Source organism: Eucyclogobius newberryi, unplaced genomic scaffold, assembly GCF_026437365.1.
Source record: "Eucyclogobius newberryi isolate DKJ021-1_F unplaced genomic scaffold, fEucNew1.0.hap1 SCAF_15, whole genome shotgun sequence".
Classification (NCBI taxonomy): domain Eukaryota; kingdom Metazoa; phylum Chordata; class Actinopteri; order Gobiiformes; family Gobiidae; genus Eucyclogobius; species Eucyclogobius newberryi.
The window spans coordinates 396,518-413,327 of NW_027315779.1; the positions used below are offsets into that span (position 1 = coordinate 396,518).

At 39.6% G+C, this 16,810-nt stretch overlaps 1 protein-coding gene across 3 annotated transcripts in view; it reads left to right on the forward strand.

Annotated features, from left to right (window-relative positions):
• Positions 1-16,810, forward strand: part of dpysl3 (dihydropyrimidinase like 3) — an 82,924-nt gene that overhangs the window by 17,642 nt on the left and 48,472 nt on the right. For all 3 annotated transcript variants that reach the window (XM_072445682.1, XM_072445683.1, XM_072445684.1), the window contains exon 2: positions 15,684-15,772. In XM_072445682.1, the coding sequence (XP_072301783.1) occupies positions 15,684-15,772 (89 nt within the window). The remainder of the gene's footprint in view (positions 1-15,683; positions 15,773-16,810) is intronic.

A 16,810-nucleotide genomic window follows, 5' to 3' on the forward strand; every position in this document is an offset into this window, starting at 1 on the left:
TTTCCTATTTATTGGGCCCTTGTTCATGTTTTATTCTGCATAACCTCATTTTGCTGCTAATTAGACATTTATTTTATTTAATTTATTTAATTTATTTATTTTATTAATTTTATTTTATTATTATTCATTTTATTTTTTTAACGTTCGATGTTCTTGATTGTTGAAATCTGGCAGTTATTAAGATTAATTAGTTAGAGATTAGTTTAGAGCACAAATATCCAGTGAATATGAGATTTTTAACTCAATTTGACCGACAGACGCTGCTTGTACATCGTCATAGAGACTTTATAATCTTTTTTCAAACATTTTTTAGTTGGGTTAATTACCGCTCTCCCAATGCACAATAATATAATAATAATTGTTTGACCAGTCGACCACTGTAATAAAGAAGAAGTTGATGGATATTGCTTACTCTATGAATGTCCATTGATGACTATTACTTCATTATTGACACTCGTTGTCTGGTCATCGTCAGAAAATGTTGCTGTGACAAACAAATAAATCCTCCCGGGACTAAAATGCGTGGAAAAAGTCGATTTAGGTCAAACAGGATGAAAAACCTAATCCTCCTCCGCCGGGCGAAGACGCGACCGCAAACCAAACAGACCGAGTCGTGATCAACCGCCCGAAACCTGGCTCGCCACATAATAACACAACACTTACATACATGACATCATCGGCAGTCGGATCATTAACGAGTGCACGGTCAGTAGAGCCGCGCGCACATTTAAAGGCGCGGTACCCATTTTTTCACCGTCTCAAAAATGTGAAAAACAGAAGTACCGTATTTTCCAGACTATAAGTCGCACCTTTTTTCATTGTTTTGGCCGAGGTGCGACTTATACTTATATTTAGACTTATACTTACACTTATCCTCCGGAGCGACTTATATGTGATATTATTTGTTATTTTCACACCGTGTTTCATACTCCAGTACAACTTATATATATTTTTTTCTTCTTCTCTATTCGCCTTTTTTGGCTGGTGCGCCTTATAGTCCGGAAAATACGGTAGCCTGGATAGTTTGAGCGCAGTTTGCGTCCAAACTTAGCACCGCGATGAGTTTACAAACGACTTTCGCTACTTTCGGAAGAACAGCAGCGCTACTTCCTGGTTCTCGAGCGATAAAAACGTTTCATGATTAGAAACAGACAATTTGACAATTTATCTGCATGTACTAGGTATATTTCAGAGTGTGTTTGTACAGACCTGAACTAAGGGACGTGAAAAGCTGGAGAATATTATTGTTTGTGGAAGAAATTATGTTTTTTTGTGGCTACTTCAATGTGCTAATTGCGTTCGTTCAAATAATAATGGATGGACAGAATTATCTCGCCGCATTTGTGAGATCGGCCTCAGCACAACATAATCCTGCACATTTCACCCTGTTCCTTCCAGGCTACGAATGACGTGAGAGGTTCACACTGACAACCACAAGAGGGCGCTCTAGGCTCTAAGCGACGCAGAAGAAGAATCTGCACTTCCTCTTCCTCTGGAGTTTGTGGAGTTCATATGTTACGTTAACATACCAGACACTTACCACAGTTCTGTCTGTGCCTCATGTAGCTGAAGGTGTTAGCGTTAGCATACGTCATGTAGCTGAAGGTGTTAGCGTTAGCATACGTCATGTAGCTGAAGGTGTTAGCGTTAGCATACGTCATGTAGCTGAAGGTGTTAGCGTTAGCATACGTCATGTAGCTGAAGGTGTTAGTGTTAGCATACGTCATGTAGCTGAAGGTGTTAGCGTTAGCATACGTCATGTAGCTGAAGGTGTTAGCATTAGCATACGTCATGTAGCTGAAGGTGTTAGCGTTAGCATACATCATGTAGCTGAAGGTGTTAGCATTAGCATATGTCATGTAGCTGAAGGTGTTAGTGTTAGCATACGTCATGTAGCTGAAGGTGTTAGCATTAGCATACGTCATGTAGCTGAAGGTGTTAGCGTTAGCATACGTCATGTAGCTGAAGGTGTTAGCGTTAGCATACGTCATGTAGCTGAAGGTGTTAGCGTTAACATACGTCATGTAGCTGAAGGTGTTAGCGTTAGCATACGTCATGTAGCTGAAGGTGTTAGCGTTAACATACGTCATGTAGCTGAAGGTGTTAGCGTTAGCATACGTCATGTAGCTGAAGGTGTTAGCGTTAGCATACGTTATGTAGCTGAAGGTGTTAGCATTAGCATACGTCATGTAGCTGAAGGTGTTAGCGTTAGCATACGTCATGTAGCTGAAGGTGTTAGCGTTAGCATACGTCATGTAGCTGAAGGTGTTAGCGTTAGCATACGTACACCTATTCACCATGTTCTCTAATGTTATTATTTTAAACTGCATTTACCGATGAAATGTTCTTGGATTTTTATCAAATAAATTTCCCAAAACAAAGCGACTTATATATGATTTTTTCTTCTCTATTATGCATTTTTGGCTGGAGAAAAATACGATAGTAAAAGTATTATCATTGGTAGTAGTAATAGTAGTGGTAGTAAAAGCTCTGTACGTTTTATCGTGCCGGCCACTGTCTGTCTGTCGTAGTAAGTGGCATTTTTTACATTTGTCCTATTTTCCTGAAGACGCAGACATCTTTGCACAGAAACAACAGACTATTCTGAATGAAAATGTGCTCTTCACTTGTGGCCAGTCTGAGGTGAAGATGTGCCAGTTCCTCCATCCGTCGGCAGAAATGCTGGGAAAAAAGGTGGTCGAGTCACACATAAAGCAAAGATGATGTCGTTGTCACAGAGACGAATGTTTGGATCGGACAGTTCAACTCAGATCCCCAAGTTCAAATTCAAAATCTCAAAATGGTTGCGAGTTTCTTACAATTTTCACTAGTAAAACACAAGCGTCAAAGTAGATGTTTTTGTTCTTGTTTTGGGCGACATTAACAACAACAAAAATCTCAATATTTTAGTATCATGAGAGCGATTTTCACAATTATGTCGGTCCAACAGAAACGTGTCTTCAAACGTTGAGGTTAGCTGACGTTTGATCATCAGACAAACGTGAAATACCTGTTCGATTAATCACACACGTTAAAAAATATCAACTTATACCTTTAATCGACGGTTTTCCCTTTTTTAATCCGCGCTTTTTGTAGCGTTTTTTGAATTCTACACTCCTTTTTTCATGAAATTATGATCCAAAGCAGGTCATCTGGATTTTAAGATGATTTTCATTCAACATAGTGCGGCGTAAAAGACTGAAATGGGGCCAACATTTCTCTATTTTCATCCCCAAACTGTGCCAAACGGCGTTCACCTTATTTTTAACCCAGTGTTTACATAGCAACCCTTAGTCTTACTCATAAAAACACATTAAAAGCTCATTATACCTGCGCCCGTGCCCCATCCCGCTTGCACTCCGCTGGCAGTGGCCCCTCTCACGCAGCTGTTTCCTCCCGTCTCCCTCCGAGCTGGACCGACTGTCAGCTTTTTAGGGCGTGGCTCTTCCCCTTTCGCTCTGGCGGCCAAAACACTCATAGTGCAAGTCATATATTGCTGTTTTAGGCTGCTCCCTGTCAACGTTAAGCCCGTCCAGCTGGAAAAGAGCATCGCTGGGCGCAAATTCAGGGGTAAATGCTGCCCTCCCACCTCTCTCTCTCTCTCTCTCTCTCTAGTCGAACTGAACCAACGGACAATGCCGCGGGCCACCCAGACGCGCCATGGCAACCAAAATACTGGTGATTTATTTGTTTTCGAGTGAGTAGACGTCGGCCTGAGCTGGTTTTAAAGGAGAAGAGGCGGGAAAATATAGACATGCAGATCACGAATGCTGTTTTGAAGATGTGCAAAAGGAAAATAAAATAAAAGAATGCTGCAAAAAGAATAGATTAAGTGATATTTCTGCTTTTTTGTGATTCATTTTCATAGTTGTTTGATAATGAAACTAATACGGCGATAGTGATCTGAAAAGGCTTAGTGACAGAAACGGGTCCATTGAATTCCCGATCAAAACTGCAGGACCTCACAGTGATAAGTACCGCCTCTTCACAGTGACAAGCCCCGCCTCTTCGCCGTGACAAGCCCCGCCTCTTCGCAGTTATAAGCCCCGCCTCTTCGCAGTGACCTCTCCCCGTAACAAGCAGCAGATTGTCACGTTTTTATTCCTAAAAAAAGTGTCTACGTGACCTTTTTTCCCCCACTCAACACGTGTATTCATCTTTGAAATAGTCACAGCAAAGTACAGGGATGTGGGCGGGGACGGGGGGTAGGTGAAAATAGGTATTTTTGGCGCACTCGAGCCTCAGTTGGAGGACAACACAGCACACAATGCCAACGTACGTGAATCGACCAAAATACAACTTTGCGTAAACGACTGATGAGGAAACACTGTTGTAACAAAGTTGAACGTTCATTAATGTTGAGTTTGCGTCATATGTCTCCTTTAAACTACATTAAGTGACACAGAATGCGTAGAATGTTCCGCAGTATGGCATTCAAGTTTCTACGCAGCATTTACTTCATTACGGATGATTTTGTGGCTCCAAAACCCAATTACTGAGAGCACGTCGCCTCTCCACGGATCTGACCTGTAACTGGACCTGCTTGTCTCCATGGAGAAAGATACGTTTAATGCCTCAGTGTGGGACATTCCAAGTATAGCAGTGACATCTCTTTTAGGGCTCGGCGATATGACAAAAAAATGCTTGTTTTTTCTCAGACTAAATTCATTTCAACATTTGATTCTATTTCATGTGGTCTCTATGGAAACAAAAACAATTGTATTTTATTTCATGAACATGATGTCATTTCACACACCAAATAGACACGTTTGTTCCTCTAAAGTCTGAACGCCGCTCCAAAAACACTAACAGACGATCGGCTCCGGTAAAAAGACCCAAGCGCATCATTAACCACTAGAAATGGTTGGATACAGCCCCGATCTCCATGGAGACAAGCAATTCCACCAGAAAAGTGACATTGTGTACCTTTAAAATGTCGTGCGTACTGTACCGGCTAAAGTTTGAGTTTGTTTTTCTGTTTCGTGGCGTAAAAATGTTCTCTGAAATCATCATTTATTCAAGTTTCTTATATTTCAATAAAAAAAAATTCTGTTCATGAGCGTTAATCGGACGGGAATCTCGAAGCCAGTGTTTAAAATGTAGTTACAAGGACACAATATGATAACTGGTAATATGATTCGGGTATTTTATGATGCTTAGCAAAAACAACACATTTTGTTACTAAAAAAACATGTTAATATGCTAATCTTTGCTGTGCGGAGATTGGGAAGATCAAGCTCAGTTATCAAGTACTTTCATTACACCGCATGGATGGATTTAAATAGATTTTGAGCTATTCTTGGCTCTTTACAGCGTTTGTGCCACAATAGGTGTGTTTAAAGTCTTTAAAGCCGTGAGAAGTGCTGCTTTTCCCTCGTAAAATCACGTTTCTTGCACAAACGTGACCTCAAACGACATCGCTTTGACCCCTTTCCAAAGACTCGTCGAGCTGGTTGTTTTTTTTTACGGCGATTCGCGTGGACAGATGCAGATCATTGTCCGTTTCCCAGAAAGAGCAGGAGAAAAAGAAAAAAACCCTGCGCCGTTTTTTGGTCGAGGTAAATATTTGGGTTCCCGCAGCAACAAGCTCGAAGCACATTTGGGATGACTCCTTCCCCTCTCCCACTGCTTCCTGTCAAACTGGCCCCGTCCACACAGTTCAGAGCGGCCCCCCGGGTGCCGTCTGTTGGATGGGTGTTTAGGGCTTTGGGTTTGCCAGTTTTCCCCCCTTGAATTTATTCATTTGACGCCGCGTCATCCTTTTACGGAGCTTTTAGACACGTCCTCATCAACAGCCCTGGAGACAAACGCAGCTAATGTTGTGTGTGTTTTTAGCCTCATTTGAACTTCTTCAGTTCTCACATCAAGCTACGTTTACGCCTTTGCGCCGCGTCAACAAGAACACAATTAACATTAAAGGAGTTCTGTCCAAGTCATTTCTCTTCCATTTGACGACAGAACAGCTTTGGATTAAAACAAATAAAAGTCTTATCAAGTTTGATCCAGCATTTTTTTTGGGGTTGATTTAATTAAATAGTTTTATTTAAATGTTCAAAACACGACCAGAGAGAGAGAAAGAGAGAAAAAGACCTATCCATTTTCTACCGCTTGTTCCCTTTCGGGGTCGCGGGTGACTGGAGCCTATCCCAGTGACTTCGGGCCTTAGGCGGGGTACATCCTGGACAGTGGCCAACTTGTCGCAGGGAGAGAAAAAGACGTTCAATGAAAATAAAGGCAGATAAAATGATCCAACACAAACGTCATATGTGTCCTTTTTTAAATGAATCATCCATCGTCAATTAAAATGTCAGTCCAGTCGGAAACCGTAGCATTTTTTTTGTAATAAATATTAAATATATATATAATAAAATAAATAAATAGTGAGGTTTGTGTCATTCATTTCTTCATGACGGCCTTTTTCCCCTGCTAATAAAGTGTCCTTAGAGGAGTCGGCTCATGCTAAGGTCGATAATGCTAATTTAAAGCGTTTCCATGGTTACTGACTATAATAGACTTGCCGTGTTTGCGATCGGCGTCGTAAAAAAACAAACTGTAAACCGATCACTTGCTGGTGGGTCGTCGGTAAATGTGGATATTTCAAACTTAAACCTTTCCAATTGCATAATTAGCCGATTACGCTGCGGCTAATGGCTAATGGCCAATGGCTAACGGCTAATGGCTATTGGCTAATGGCCAATGGCTAACGGCTAACGGCTAACGGCTAATGGCTAATGGCTAATGGCTAACGGCGGCTCGAGTGGAAAGTGGCCGTCACGGGAAACGGAGCGGTAGCGGCGTCTGGCAGAACTTGAGACGAGGGCGGGAAAGAACGCGGCGAGGGAAATAGTAAAAAACAACGGTTAAAACAACTCTCCGGGCGTCATTAAGTTTCCGAACGTGGCGCAGCAGGCCCGGCCGCAATCTGACGAGCTCACGGGGCAAATTAACCGTCAATCAAATGAAACCGCCGCGAGAGTAATTCAATATTGCCGTATTTCAAGGAGATTTTTTGGCGATTTTACTTAAATTCCAGCTGGAAAAATCAAACTTTTCTCGTCAAGGAGCGGATATCCGTCCATAAATAATGCTTGGATGAGTTGGGCAATGTTTTAAATGATTGATAAGACCGTTAGTGTTGTTTTTCAGAAATACAAACTTTGAAAAATGGTTATATTGTTTATGAGACAAACAAATGTAAATCTGGAAACGCTGAAAAACATTTTGTACAGTATTTGTACAGCACTTAAACCTCAACAAACACCTTTCTGTTGCCAAAAACATTTCTAAATTGTGTTATCTGGGGGTAAAAACAGAGTAAAATATTACATTCACCGACTTTGCCATGTTTTTTTGATTAAAGTATGTGTTAGTTTAAAAGACATAAGTTCATATCCTGTACTACTGGTCATGATTGACCGGCGAGGACATGCCAACTGACCCGGCGCCACCAGAAAAGTCAATAAAGTCACTGTTTTTACCACCGTGGAATACGTAACGGGAGAAGCGGGTTTCACTGACACAATTTCGTGAGAATAATAAACATTTTGATTTGACGATTGTTCGCGATTATTAACGTCACGACCAAAGCAACCAATAAAATCCTAAAAAAAATAAAGATAGATCTGAACACGCTCCTCAATATGTGACGCGCTTTATGAAATCAAACTTTCTGAAAGATCAATTTGACACACGGTTGACTTTCTTGAGGAAAGGTTGAGCAGAAAGAACTTATCGGTAATTTTGCTTATAAAATCGTCACATTTCTTTAAATTGAACAAAAAAAAAAAAGACCTAATTTAGTACAAAAATGACAAAAAAAGTAACGATTATGATTTGTTTCAGTCTTTACGATCGTACTGCGACCTAAAATGATTATGGATGAATAAGAGACAGTATTTCTGTGACACAAACGATACAACATTTGAAGACGATCGTCATTTGAATGTTTAGTTTGGCTCCATTTTTAAATAATTCATAAAACTGTAATTACATCGTTTTCGCAAAGAAGATTAAACAACTTTGCCGGGAATGTTCCCCAGTGTGGCATTTTACATTGATATATATGGCATTTCTTCTACTCCTTTCTTACCACGAGTGTTCTCGCCTCGCCGCGGATCCGACCTGTAACTTCACCCGCCTGTGTCCACGGAGAAAGATACATTTAAAGCTTTACCGTGGAACCTTCCGAGTAAAGCATTGACATCTCGACGATATCGCTGTGACTTCCCCCCGATGGCGCTCTCTGCTCGTCTCCATGGAGATCAGAGGAAACGTTTCATAGTTCATTCGATACTAAGGTCAATACTCGATACAATTTTCGATACCACGATGATGATTACAAATTTAGACTCTAGACTCGACACTAAATAATAATCCTTTCTTTATTTAACGCTGTGGTCTTACGCTAGCTCTGACAAAGCTCAAAATCATTCTAAAATGTACTTTTTTATTTATTTTGATACTTTCTCGATGCGATACTAGTTTGAGTATCGAGTCGTATCTGACATTCGATACTTTTGACGACGCTTCACTCACGATATAACATTTTAACATGTTTATCATACCGCAAGGAATTATACATCAGTACGTTTCATGAAGATGTGGATCATTTTCTGTCTAAAAGTAGTACCGTATTTTCCGGACTATAAGTGGCACCTTTTTTCATAGTTTTGGCCGGGGTGCGACTTATACTTATAGTCATACTTATATATTTATACTTATACGCCGGAGCGACTTATATGTTATATTATTTGTTATTTTCACACTTGCAACCGCATTTCATACTCCAGTGCGACTTATATACGTTTTTTTCTTCTCTATTATACATTTGTTGGCTGGTGCGACTTATACTCCAGTGCGACTTATATATGTTTTTTTCTTCTCTATTATACATTTTTTGGCTGGTGCGACTTATACTCCAGTGCGACTTATATATGTTTTTTTCTTCTCTATTATACATTTTTTGGCTGGTGCGACTTATACTCCAGTGCGACTTATATATGCTTTTTTCTTCTCTATTATGCATTTTTTGGCTGGTGCGACTTTATACTCCGGTGTGACTTATAGTCCGGAAAATACGGTAATCGATTATTATTGTTTTAAGCTTAACACAGACTGGTTTACTGCGGCGTTTACAGTCGATGTCGAGCGTTCCCGTGCGTTTCGCTGCGTCTTATTGTCGCCATTTTGTCCTCAGATGCAGTAGAAAAGAAAAAACACCTGAAATGTTTCGTTTCTCTGATGGATTTGTGAAAACGTGTGTCGTATAAAGCTCGTGCGCCGCAGAACGTCGCGCCGCACATGCCATTGTTTCAGTTCAAATTGTCCGTGACGCCGACGCTGTTGTTGACGTTCGGGTTTTCCACTCTGGAAATATTCAGATTTGAACATTGTACGGGGGGAAAAGCCTTGAGTGTTTAATGCGTTTTACTGCTTGGTTTTAGAGGAAATGTGACGGTCAGCAGCTGGACAGAAGCACGTAAAAGCAGAGTGATGATAAATGTGTTGTGGTCTCGTAACTTAGCGATGCAGGGATTCATGCGCAGAGCGAGGAAGCACAGAAATAACCATCGTTTTATTGGAACAACTTGAGCAAGACTGCGGCAGAACCATTTACATGAACGAGTTTTGGATTACTGCTGGAGAGTGTCCCGATAACGCCGTGTGCTAAAATGTGTCTTTAAATATATCGGACAAATGTGACAAAACTGTAAAATGATCCACAAAAATATCACTTTACGCCTGTGTTTGAGTAAAGCATAAGTTTGTCCATCTTTTTGGGTACATTTATTTGATAAAAATCCAAGACCAAGAACAGACATTTCAACTTGAAATGCAATTTAAAATAATAACAGATGAGAGAACATGGTGAATAGGTGCACGTATGCTAACGCTAACACCTTCAGCTACATGACGTATGCTAACGCTAACACCTTCAGCTACATGACGTATGCTAACTCTAACACCTTCAGCTACATGACGTATGCTAACTCTAACACCTTCAGCTACATGACGTATGCTAACGCTAACACCTTCAGCTACATGACGTACGCTAACGCTAACACCTTCAGCTACATGACGTACGCTAACGCTAACATCTTCAGCTACATGACGTACGCTAACGCTAACACCTTCAGCTGCATGACGTATGCTAACGCTTACACCTTCAGCTACATGACGTACGCTAACGCTAACACCTTCAGCTACATGGCGTATGTTAACGCTAACACCTTCAGCTACATGACGTATGCTAACGCTAACACCTTCAGCTACATGACGTATGCTAACGCTAACACCTTCAGCTACATGAGACACAGACAGAACTGTGGTAAGTGTCTGGTATGTTAACGTAACATATGAACAGTTATTCAGATAACTATAGCATAAAGAACATGCTAACAAGTTTACCAAAGCATCAGTTTTACCCCAAATCACTAAATCCATTGAATTCTTCTTCCTCTGTGTCACTTCTAAACAACTCCACAAACTCCAGAGGAAGAGGAAGTGCAGATTCTTCTTCTGCGTCGCTCAGAGCCTAAAGCGCCCTCTTGTGGCTGTCAGTGTGAAAATAACAAACAAAGTTATATGATAGTGTGTTCATAATATCACATGTCGCACCCCGTCCAAACTATAGCCCGGATAATACGGTACACAGCATTATGGATAATACGGTACACAGCATTATGGATAATACGGTACACAGCATTATGGATAATACGGTACACAGCATTAAGGATAATACGGTACACAGTATTATGGATAATACGGTACACAGCATTAAGGATAATACGGTACACAGTATTATGGATAATACGGTACACAGCATTATGGATAATACGGTACACAGCATTATGGATAATACGGTACACAGCATTATGGATAATACGGTACACAGCATTATGGATAATACGGTACACAGCATTATGGATAATACGGTACACAGCATTATGGATAATACGGTACACAGCATTATGGATAATACGGTACACAGCATTAAGGATAATACGGTACACAGTATTATGGATAATACGGTACACAGCATTATGGATAATACGGTACACAGCATTATGGATAATACGGTACACAGCATTATAGATAATACGGTACACAGCATTATGGATAACTCGACATACTCTACTGTTGTAGCACATGCAGACGGGCGTGTCCCTTGCCCACGTTGAGGAATGCTTTGAGTGGCTGCTGTCTTGAGCGGCTGTTGCTCGGTTTGTTGAGACATTTGTCCTCCAGCGTCACTCGCCTCGTGCGCACAAAGGCGATGAACAAAGAGGTGTGGCTTTGCTCCCAAACTGAAGATAACGAGGCTCATCTTTGTTATAGCTCGACTGTGGTTGGTTGGTTGGTGGTGGAAGGAGCTGTCAGTGCCCAATCGCAGCCTTTGTTCTGTCGTCTGTCCCAGGGCAGCTGTGGCTAACAGTCCAAACATTACCACTTTCCACCTGGGTCCAAAATAGTGTTACAAAACAACAGTGAAAATGAAAACTGTTTTTTTTGTGCACAATATAATCTATATTTTGACACAGAATTTTTTTTTTCCAATAAAACATGTTGTTTTTAACTAAAACTATTCAGGAAAAGTCAAGCTTTCTTTTCACTATTGATATTTGTTCAAATTCTAATCATTTCAGGTTTACATTTACTACTACCAATCACGACAAGACATCCACACTTACACTCCAAATTCACCACAATGTCAATGTATAAACTGTTTTAGATCATGGAATCGTGAGGTCAAACACATGAATAATAATCTGAATTACTAAAAAACATTTAAAAAGTATCATTTAACTTATTTGGCATCACTTTTCAGACGTCATACTGCTGTTACTTTCACAATTAGAGTAATTATTTTGCTTAATTATTCTGGTGATGAACCACGTGGCCAGTAACTCCAGCTTGATCTCTACATCAGTTGACGATCGTCTAAACACAGATTGGTTGCGATTAATCAAAGTGCAGTTTGGGTCAAGTACATTCAGATACTTCACGGTTTTGAGAGTCTTTTTTTTGCAGCAGAACACGTTTAGTTTTCTTGTCTTTGGTCGACCACCGCCCTCACAAACTCACAAACTCAAATAAAATACTCTTGGGTCGTATGTCTTTAGTCGATTAATCGGTCGACCAGTGAATGTATTTAGACGATCAAGATTTAGATTTAGACAAAAGCAAAAAAGTGAAGACAAGGAAAGGGTTAGCTGCATATTTGAGTTTAAACTTCCTTTGTGCGTATAAATACACAGTTTCCTTGTGCGTTTCTGTATAAATAGTTGACTTTGCTGAACTCCTGTATCCCGTCTTAGTCTTGTAAGTGCAGTTTGGGTTAATAGTTTTTTTTTCCGGTTTTCTGATCGATCGGTTGCATGTGTTCCGTCGACGACAGCCCTAAAACACTGTTCAGACGTTCCCATGACATGCGTCTGACTCACTACATTCTCCTTTTGTTCTTGGAGAGACAGTTTGAGGTCAGTGCTCTCGCTCTGTAATGATGATGTAAGGTGGGGGGGCGTGGTCTTTCTTTGCAACCTTTCTGCGGGACGACTGCGGAGGAAGGCGTGATCGGCGTTTACCATTTTAGTGAGCGCGCGAGGAACGGGCAGCGCCGATGACGAAACATGGTGGTGGATCCAGGGGTCTGGATCCAGGGGTCTGGAGCCAGGGGTCTGGAGCCAGGGGTCTGGAGCCAGGGGTCTGGAGCCAGGGGGCTGGATCGCGCGCTCGAACTGGGACATGGCCGGCTGCGTTTTGTGAATCAAACTGTGAGGTCATTCACATTTTTTAGCGACACGAGGTTTCTCTCTGTGATTTCAGTCTGAGGTGAGCTGAGCTGAGCTGAGCTGAGCTGCTGTTTGATGCTTTGGACAGGGTTTTTGTTATTTGCATTTGACCCGTAGTCAGGGGTGATATATTTTAGACGAACAGACATGTTTCTATTTTTGCAATTTTTTCACAACATTTTTACTGTATTTGTATTCTATTTTTTTTTACAACATTTTACTGTTTTTTAAAATAAATTTTTACTTAATTTTATACAAAAAATGACTCTATTTTTAATCTGTTTACTCTATTTTTTATAATTTTTTTACTAAATTTTTATTCTATTTTTACTTTATTTTTTACAAAATGTTTGCACATTTTTTACTGTATTTGTATTCTTTTTTTTTTACAAAATGGTACTGTTTTTTGAATCAATTTTTACTACATTTTACTACATTTTCATACATTTTACTACATTTTACTCATAATTGCTCATTCATCCCGAAGTTGGTGGTCCAATTCTAGCTCCAAATAAAAACATATAAAAGAAAAAACGCAATAGACCAAAGACAAACATAAGTATTTACAGAGATAATTTACAGAAACAAAATCACAATTAGTTCTTCACGTTTCATCGGTTGCCTCGTAAGAAATCAGACATATATTGTAACATTCTGATATATTTAAGCGAATATCTCATCAAATTACTTATTTCCCTATACGTCTTTTTGTTTCTATTGTATTTTTTTGTCATTTTCTAATACAAAACCTGGAAAAGGAAGCGCTTGTGAGGCCAAGCGTCGTGTTAATGTACGATCCCGCCTGCTCGGCCCCGTTACAGGCGCGTTCAAATGATTTTCCTCCGCCCCGCTGTCCTCCTCTGTCTCCATGGGAACCCGCGGATTGTGGCGTCATGGCAACACTCAGGCCACATCACCTGATCGAGCTGGGCTTTCACAATGGCTTTGTTTTGGATCGACTGACACATTTTCCTTAAATTCTGCGGCTATAACACCTTGTAACTGAATGACTCCAGAGGTTTACAGTAAAATCATGTCGTTCGGAGAAATAAACATGACACATTTGTTCTGTTCTGATTTGTTTTTGTTCGTCAAATTCATATTAAACTCCTCACTTAGATATGTAAAAAGACAACAGCAGCAACAAAAGCGCACACATCAAATGGAAAATACTGCAGATTATGATAAATACGTGGGAAAAGTTCTTTGTTTTCTTGCCTTGTCACCCAGCCTTATATTTTAGATACTTTTTATGTTTTTCTCAAGCTATTCAACTAAACAAAACAGTCTTGTCACTCGTTTTGGTCCCGATTCCCTTCATCCCTCCCAAACCGATGGAGAGTCCAACATTATTACGGTTGAAGTCCAATGTTACGATCACAAAATGGTTCTGATCTGGTTATGCATCAGTGACAGACGTTTTAAAATCTCATTGTACATTTAAATCCTTGTAAAAACATGTCTGTTTGCACCGCTTAAAAGGACTGAACCGGATAAACACAGAAGAGTCCACAGTCGTGTCACAGAATCGACATAAACAAGTTTTATCTTGAACCTGGATCAGTTCCTTTAAATCAGATTTAGCGTCGCTTCCTCTGAACTTTTCCCGACCTGATGCTGTTGACTCATGTTTATGGAGCGTCCGCAGTGTTGGACAGAAAGCGTGTTTTGGACTGAGACTATTTCTGAACTTCATAAAATTGCAAAATTTATTCTGAATTGAAAATGTTTTTCTTTTTTTTTTTCTAATTTATTAATTTATTTATCAGAATCAGAAAAGGTTTATTGCCATTGTCTATGAACAGAATTCACAAACATAGGAACTTGCTTTAGTGATTTGGTGCAACATAAAACGATGAACAATGATAAAACAACCTATAAAAAGTCAAAAAGAAAAACAATTTAAATCTGCTATAGGATAAAAATAAAAAAGGCTTACTATGCACCAAAAAATACTCAAGTAAGAGTTACTGACTGGACATAACATCAGAGTTATAATTTTACGTTAATGTCATTGGGAGGACAAAAAAATAATGATAATTAAAGCTCAAAATCACAACAAATTGAAAAAATAAATATATATATATATATATGTATCCGAAAGAAAATCATTTTTTCAAATCATGTATTACTTTCAAGGAATAAGAGTACTGTTACTTCAGACAAAATATCACTCAAGTGGCAGTAAAAGCCACCTGTCACTCGGAGGCGGACCAATAGGAAAAGTGGGTGGGGAAAAGTGCTGTCATTTTAACACACGTCAAATGAGTGGCGTTGCTCAGTGACACAAAGGCCGACAGAGCCAGAGGGAGCGCCATGTGTGAAATGTGTTTTATCAAAGAGAATAACCCGGGTCAAAACAGCTGAGACATTTCAATAACACAACGAAGGACTTAAAGGGCCTATGGCAGGTTTTCACAATTGTCTAATTTTGACTTTATCTGGTGTATTTATACCTGTGGTACATATACATTATCATTTTACACCGATCGAGCAGGTATTTGTGGAGAAAATGACAGGAAGTGACATCGTACTAGGTTTCACTTAATGCCAGACAAAGTTTTATGCATAATCTACACAAAGAAACAACTTTTTTGACTCTCTAAACACGAATTCAACAAAATAAAGTCGCTCTCATATATTTTTATTTGTCAATAAAAATAAAAAAATGGTGACCCCCAGTGTTTTCAGTGTAATTTCCTAGTGTGATGTCATCAAATACAAACAGGAAGTGAAATGATCTATTCTGGGAATTTTTTTTTAATAACTTTTAGCAACATTTTAATCATACCAAACTGCATTTTAGTTCAATGAGTCGTCCGACCTGCAGGGGGCGCTTTAAGGATGTTGATTTATGTTGCAGGAAGTGAATGTTTCCCTTGTTTTCCGCAGAGTGAGCGTCTCCTGATCAAAGGAGGGAGGATCGTAAACGATGACCAGTCTTTCCACGCCGACATCTACATGGAGGATGGGGTCATCAAGTAAGTCATTTATCCACATTTTTGACAAATAACGATATCGATAAGTCAATTATTTATTAAGATGTTCTGACAGTATTCAAACAACGCGTCACAAATACTCAAATGTATCGCAAAAAACGTGTACGAACAATAAAATGAACCACAAAAGAGCCGAAAAATCGACTTTATTTCCTTGTTTGGAAGATTACGCAAACATTTCTGTCCTTTTTATTTTCAATCAGCTGTTTTTGCTGTCATTTTTAATGGCCTTGTGTTAATTATTGACTACCGTATTTTCCGGACTATAAGACTTTTTTCATAGTTTTGGCCCGGGGTGCGACTTAAACTTATATACTTACCGGTATACTTATTCTCCAGTGCGACTTATATATGTTTTTTTCTTCTCTATCATGCATTTTTTGGCTGGTGCGACTTATACTCCAGTGCGACTTATATATGTTTTTTTCTTCTCTATTATGCATTTTTTGGCTGGTGCGACTTATACTCCAGTGCGACTTATATATGTTTTTTTCTTATCTATTATGCATTTTTTGGCTGGTGCGACTTATACTCCAGTGCGACTTATATATGTTTTTTTTCTTCTCTATTATGCATTTTTTGGCTGGTGCGACTTATACTCCAGTGCGACTTATATATGTTTTTTTTTTCTTCTCTATTATGCATTTTTTGGCTGGTGCAACTTATACTCGACTTATAGTCCGGAAAATAACAATTGCGATATTGTACATTTTCGGATACATCCCCCATGTAAATGATTTATATTTAAAAAACAACAACAGCTTATACGATTTAGACAGATTGCAACAGATGAATTGGTTATTTTAGTATTTAAAGAGCAGTTCTGGACATTCTTAATATTTTCCTCTTGTCGTGCCTTTTGTAAACGTCTCATTCGAGCGTCTCTCGGTGTCGGTCCAGTCTCTCTCTCTCTCTGTGTCTTTGTCCCGCTCTGAGCTGACGAGCGACAGTCGTGGTGTTGCATAACAATCAGTCTGATTTCTATTGGACCAGAGCAGAGCTGGTGGCATCCATTCAAAT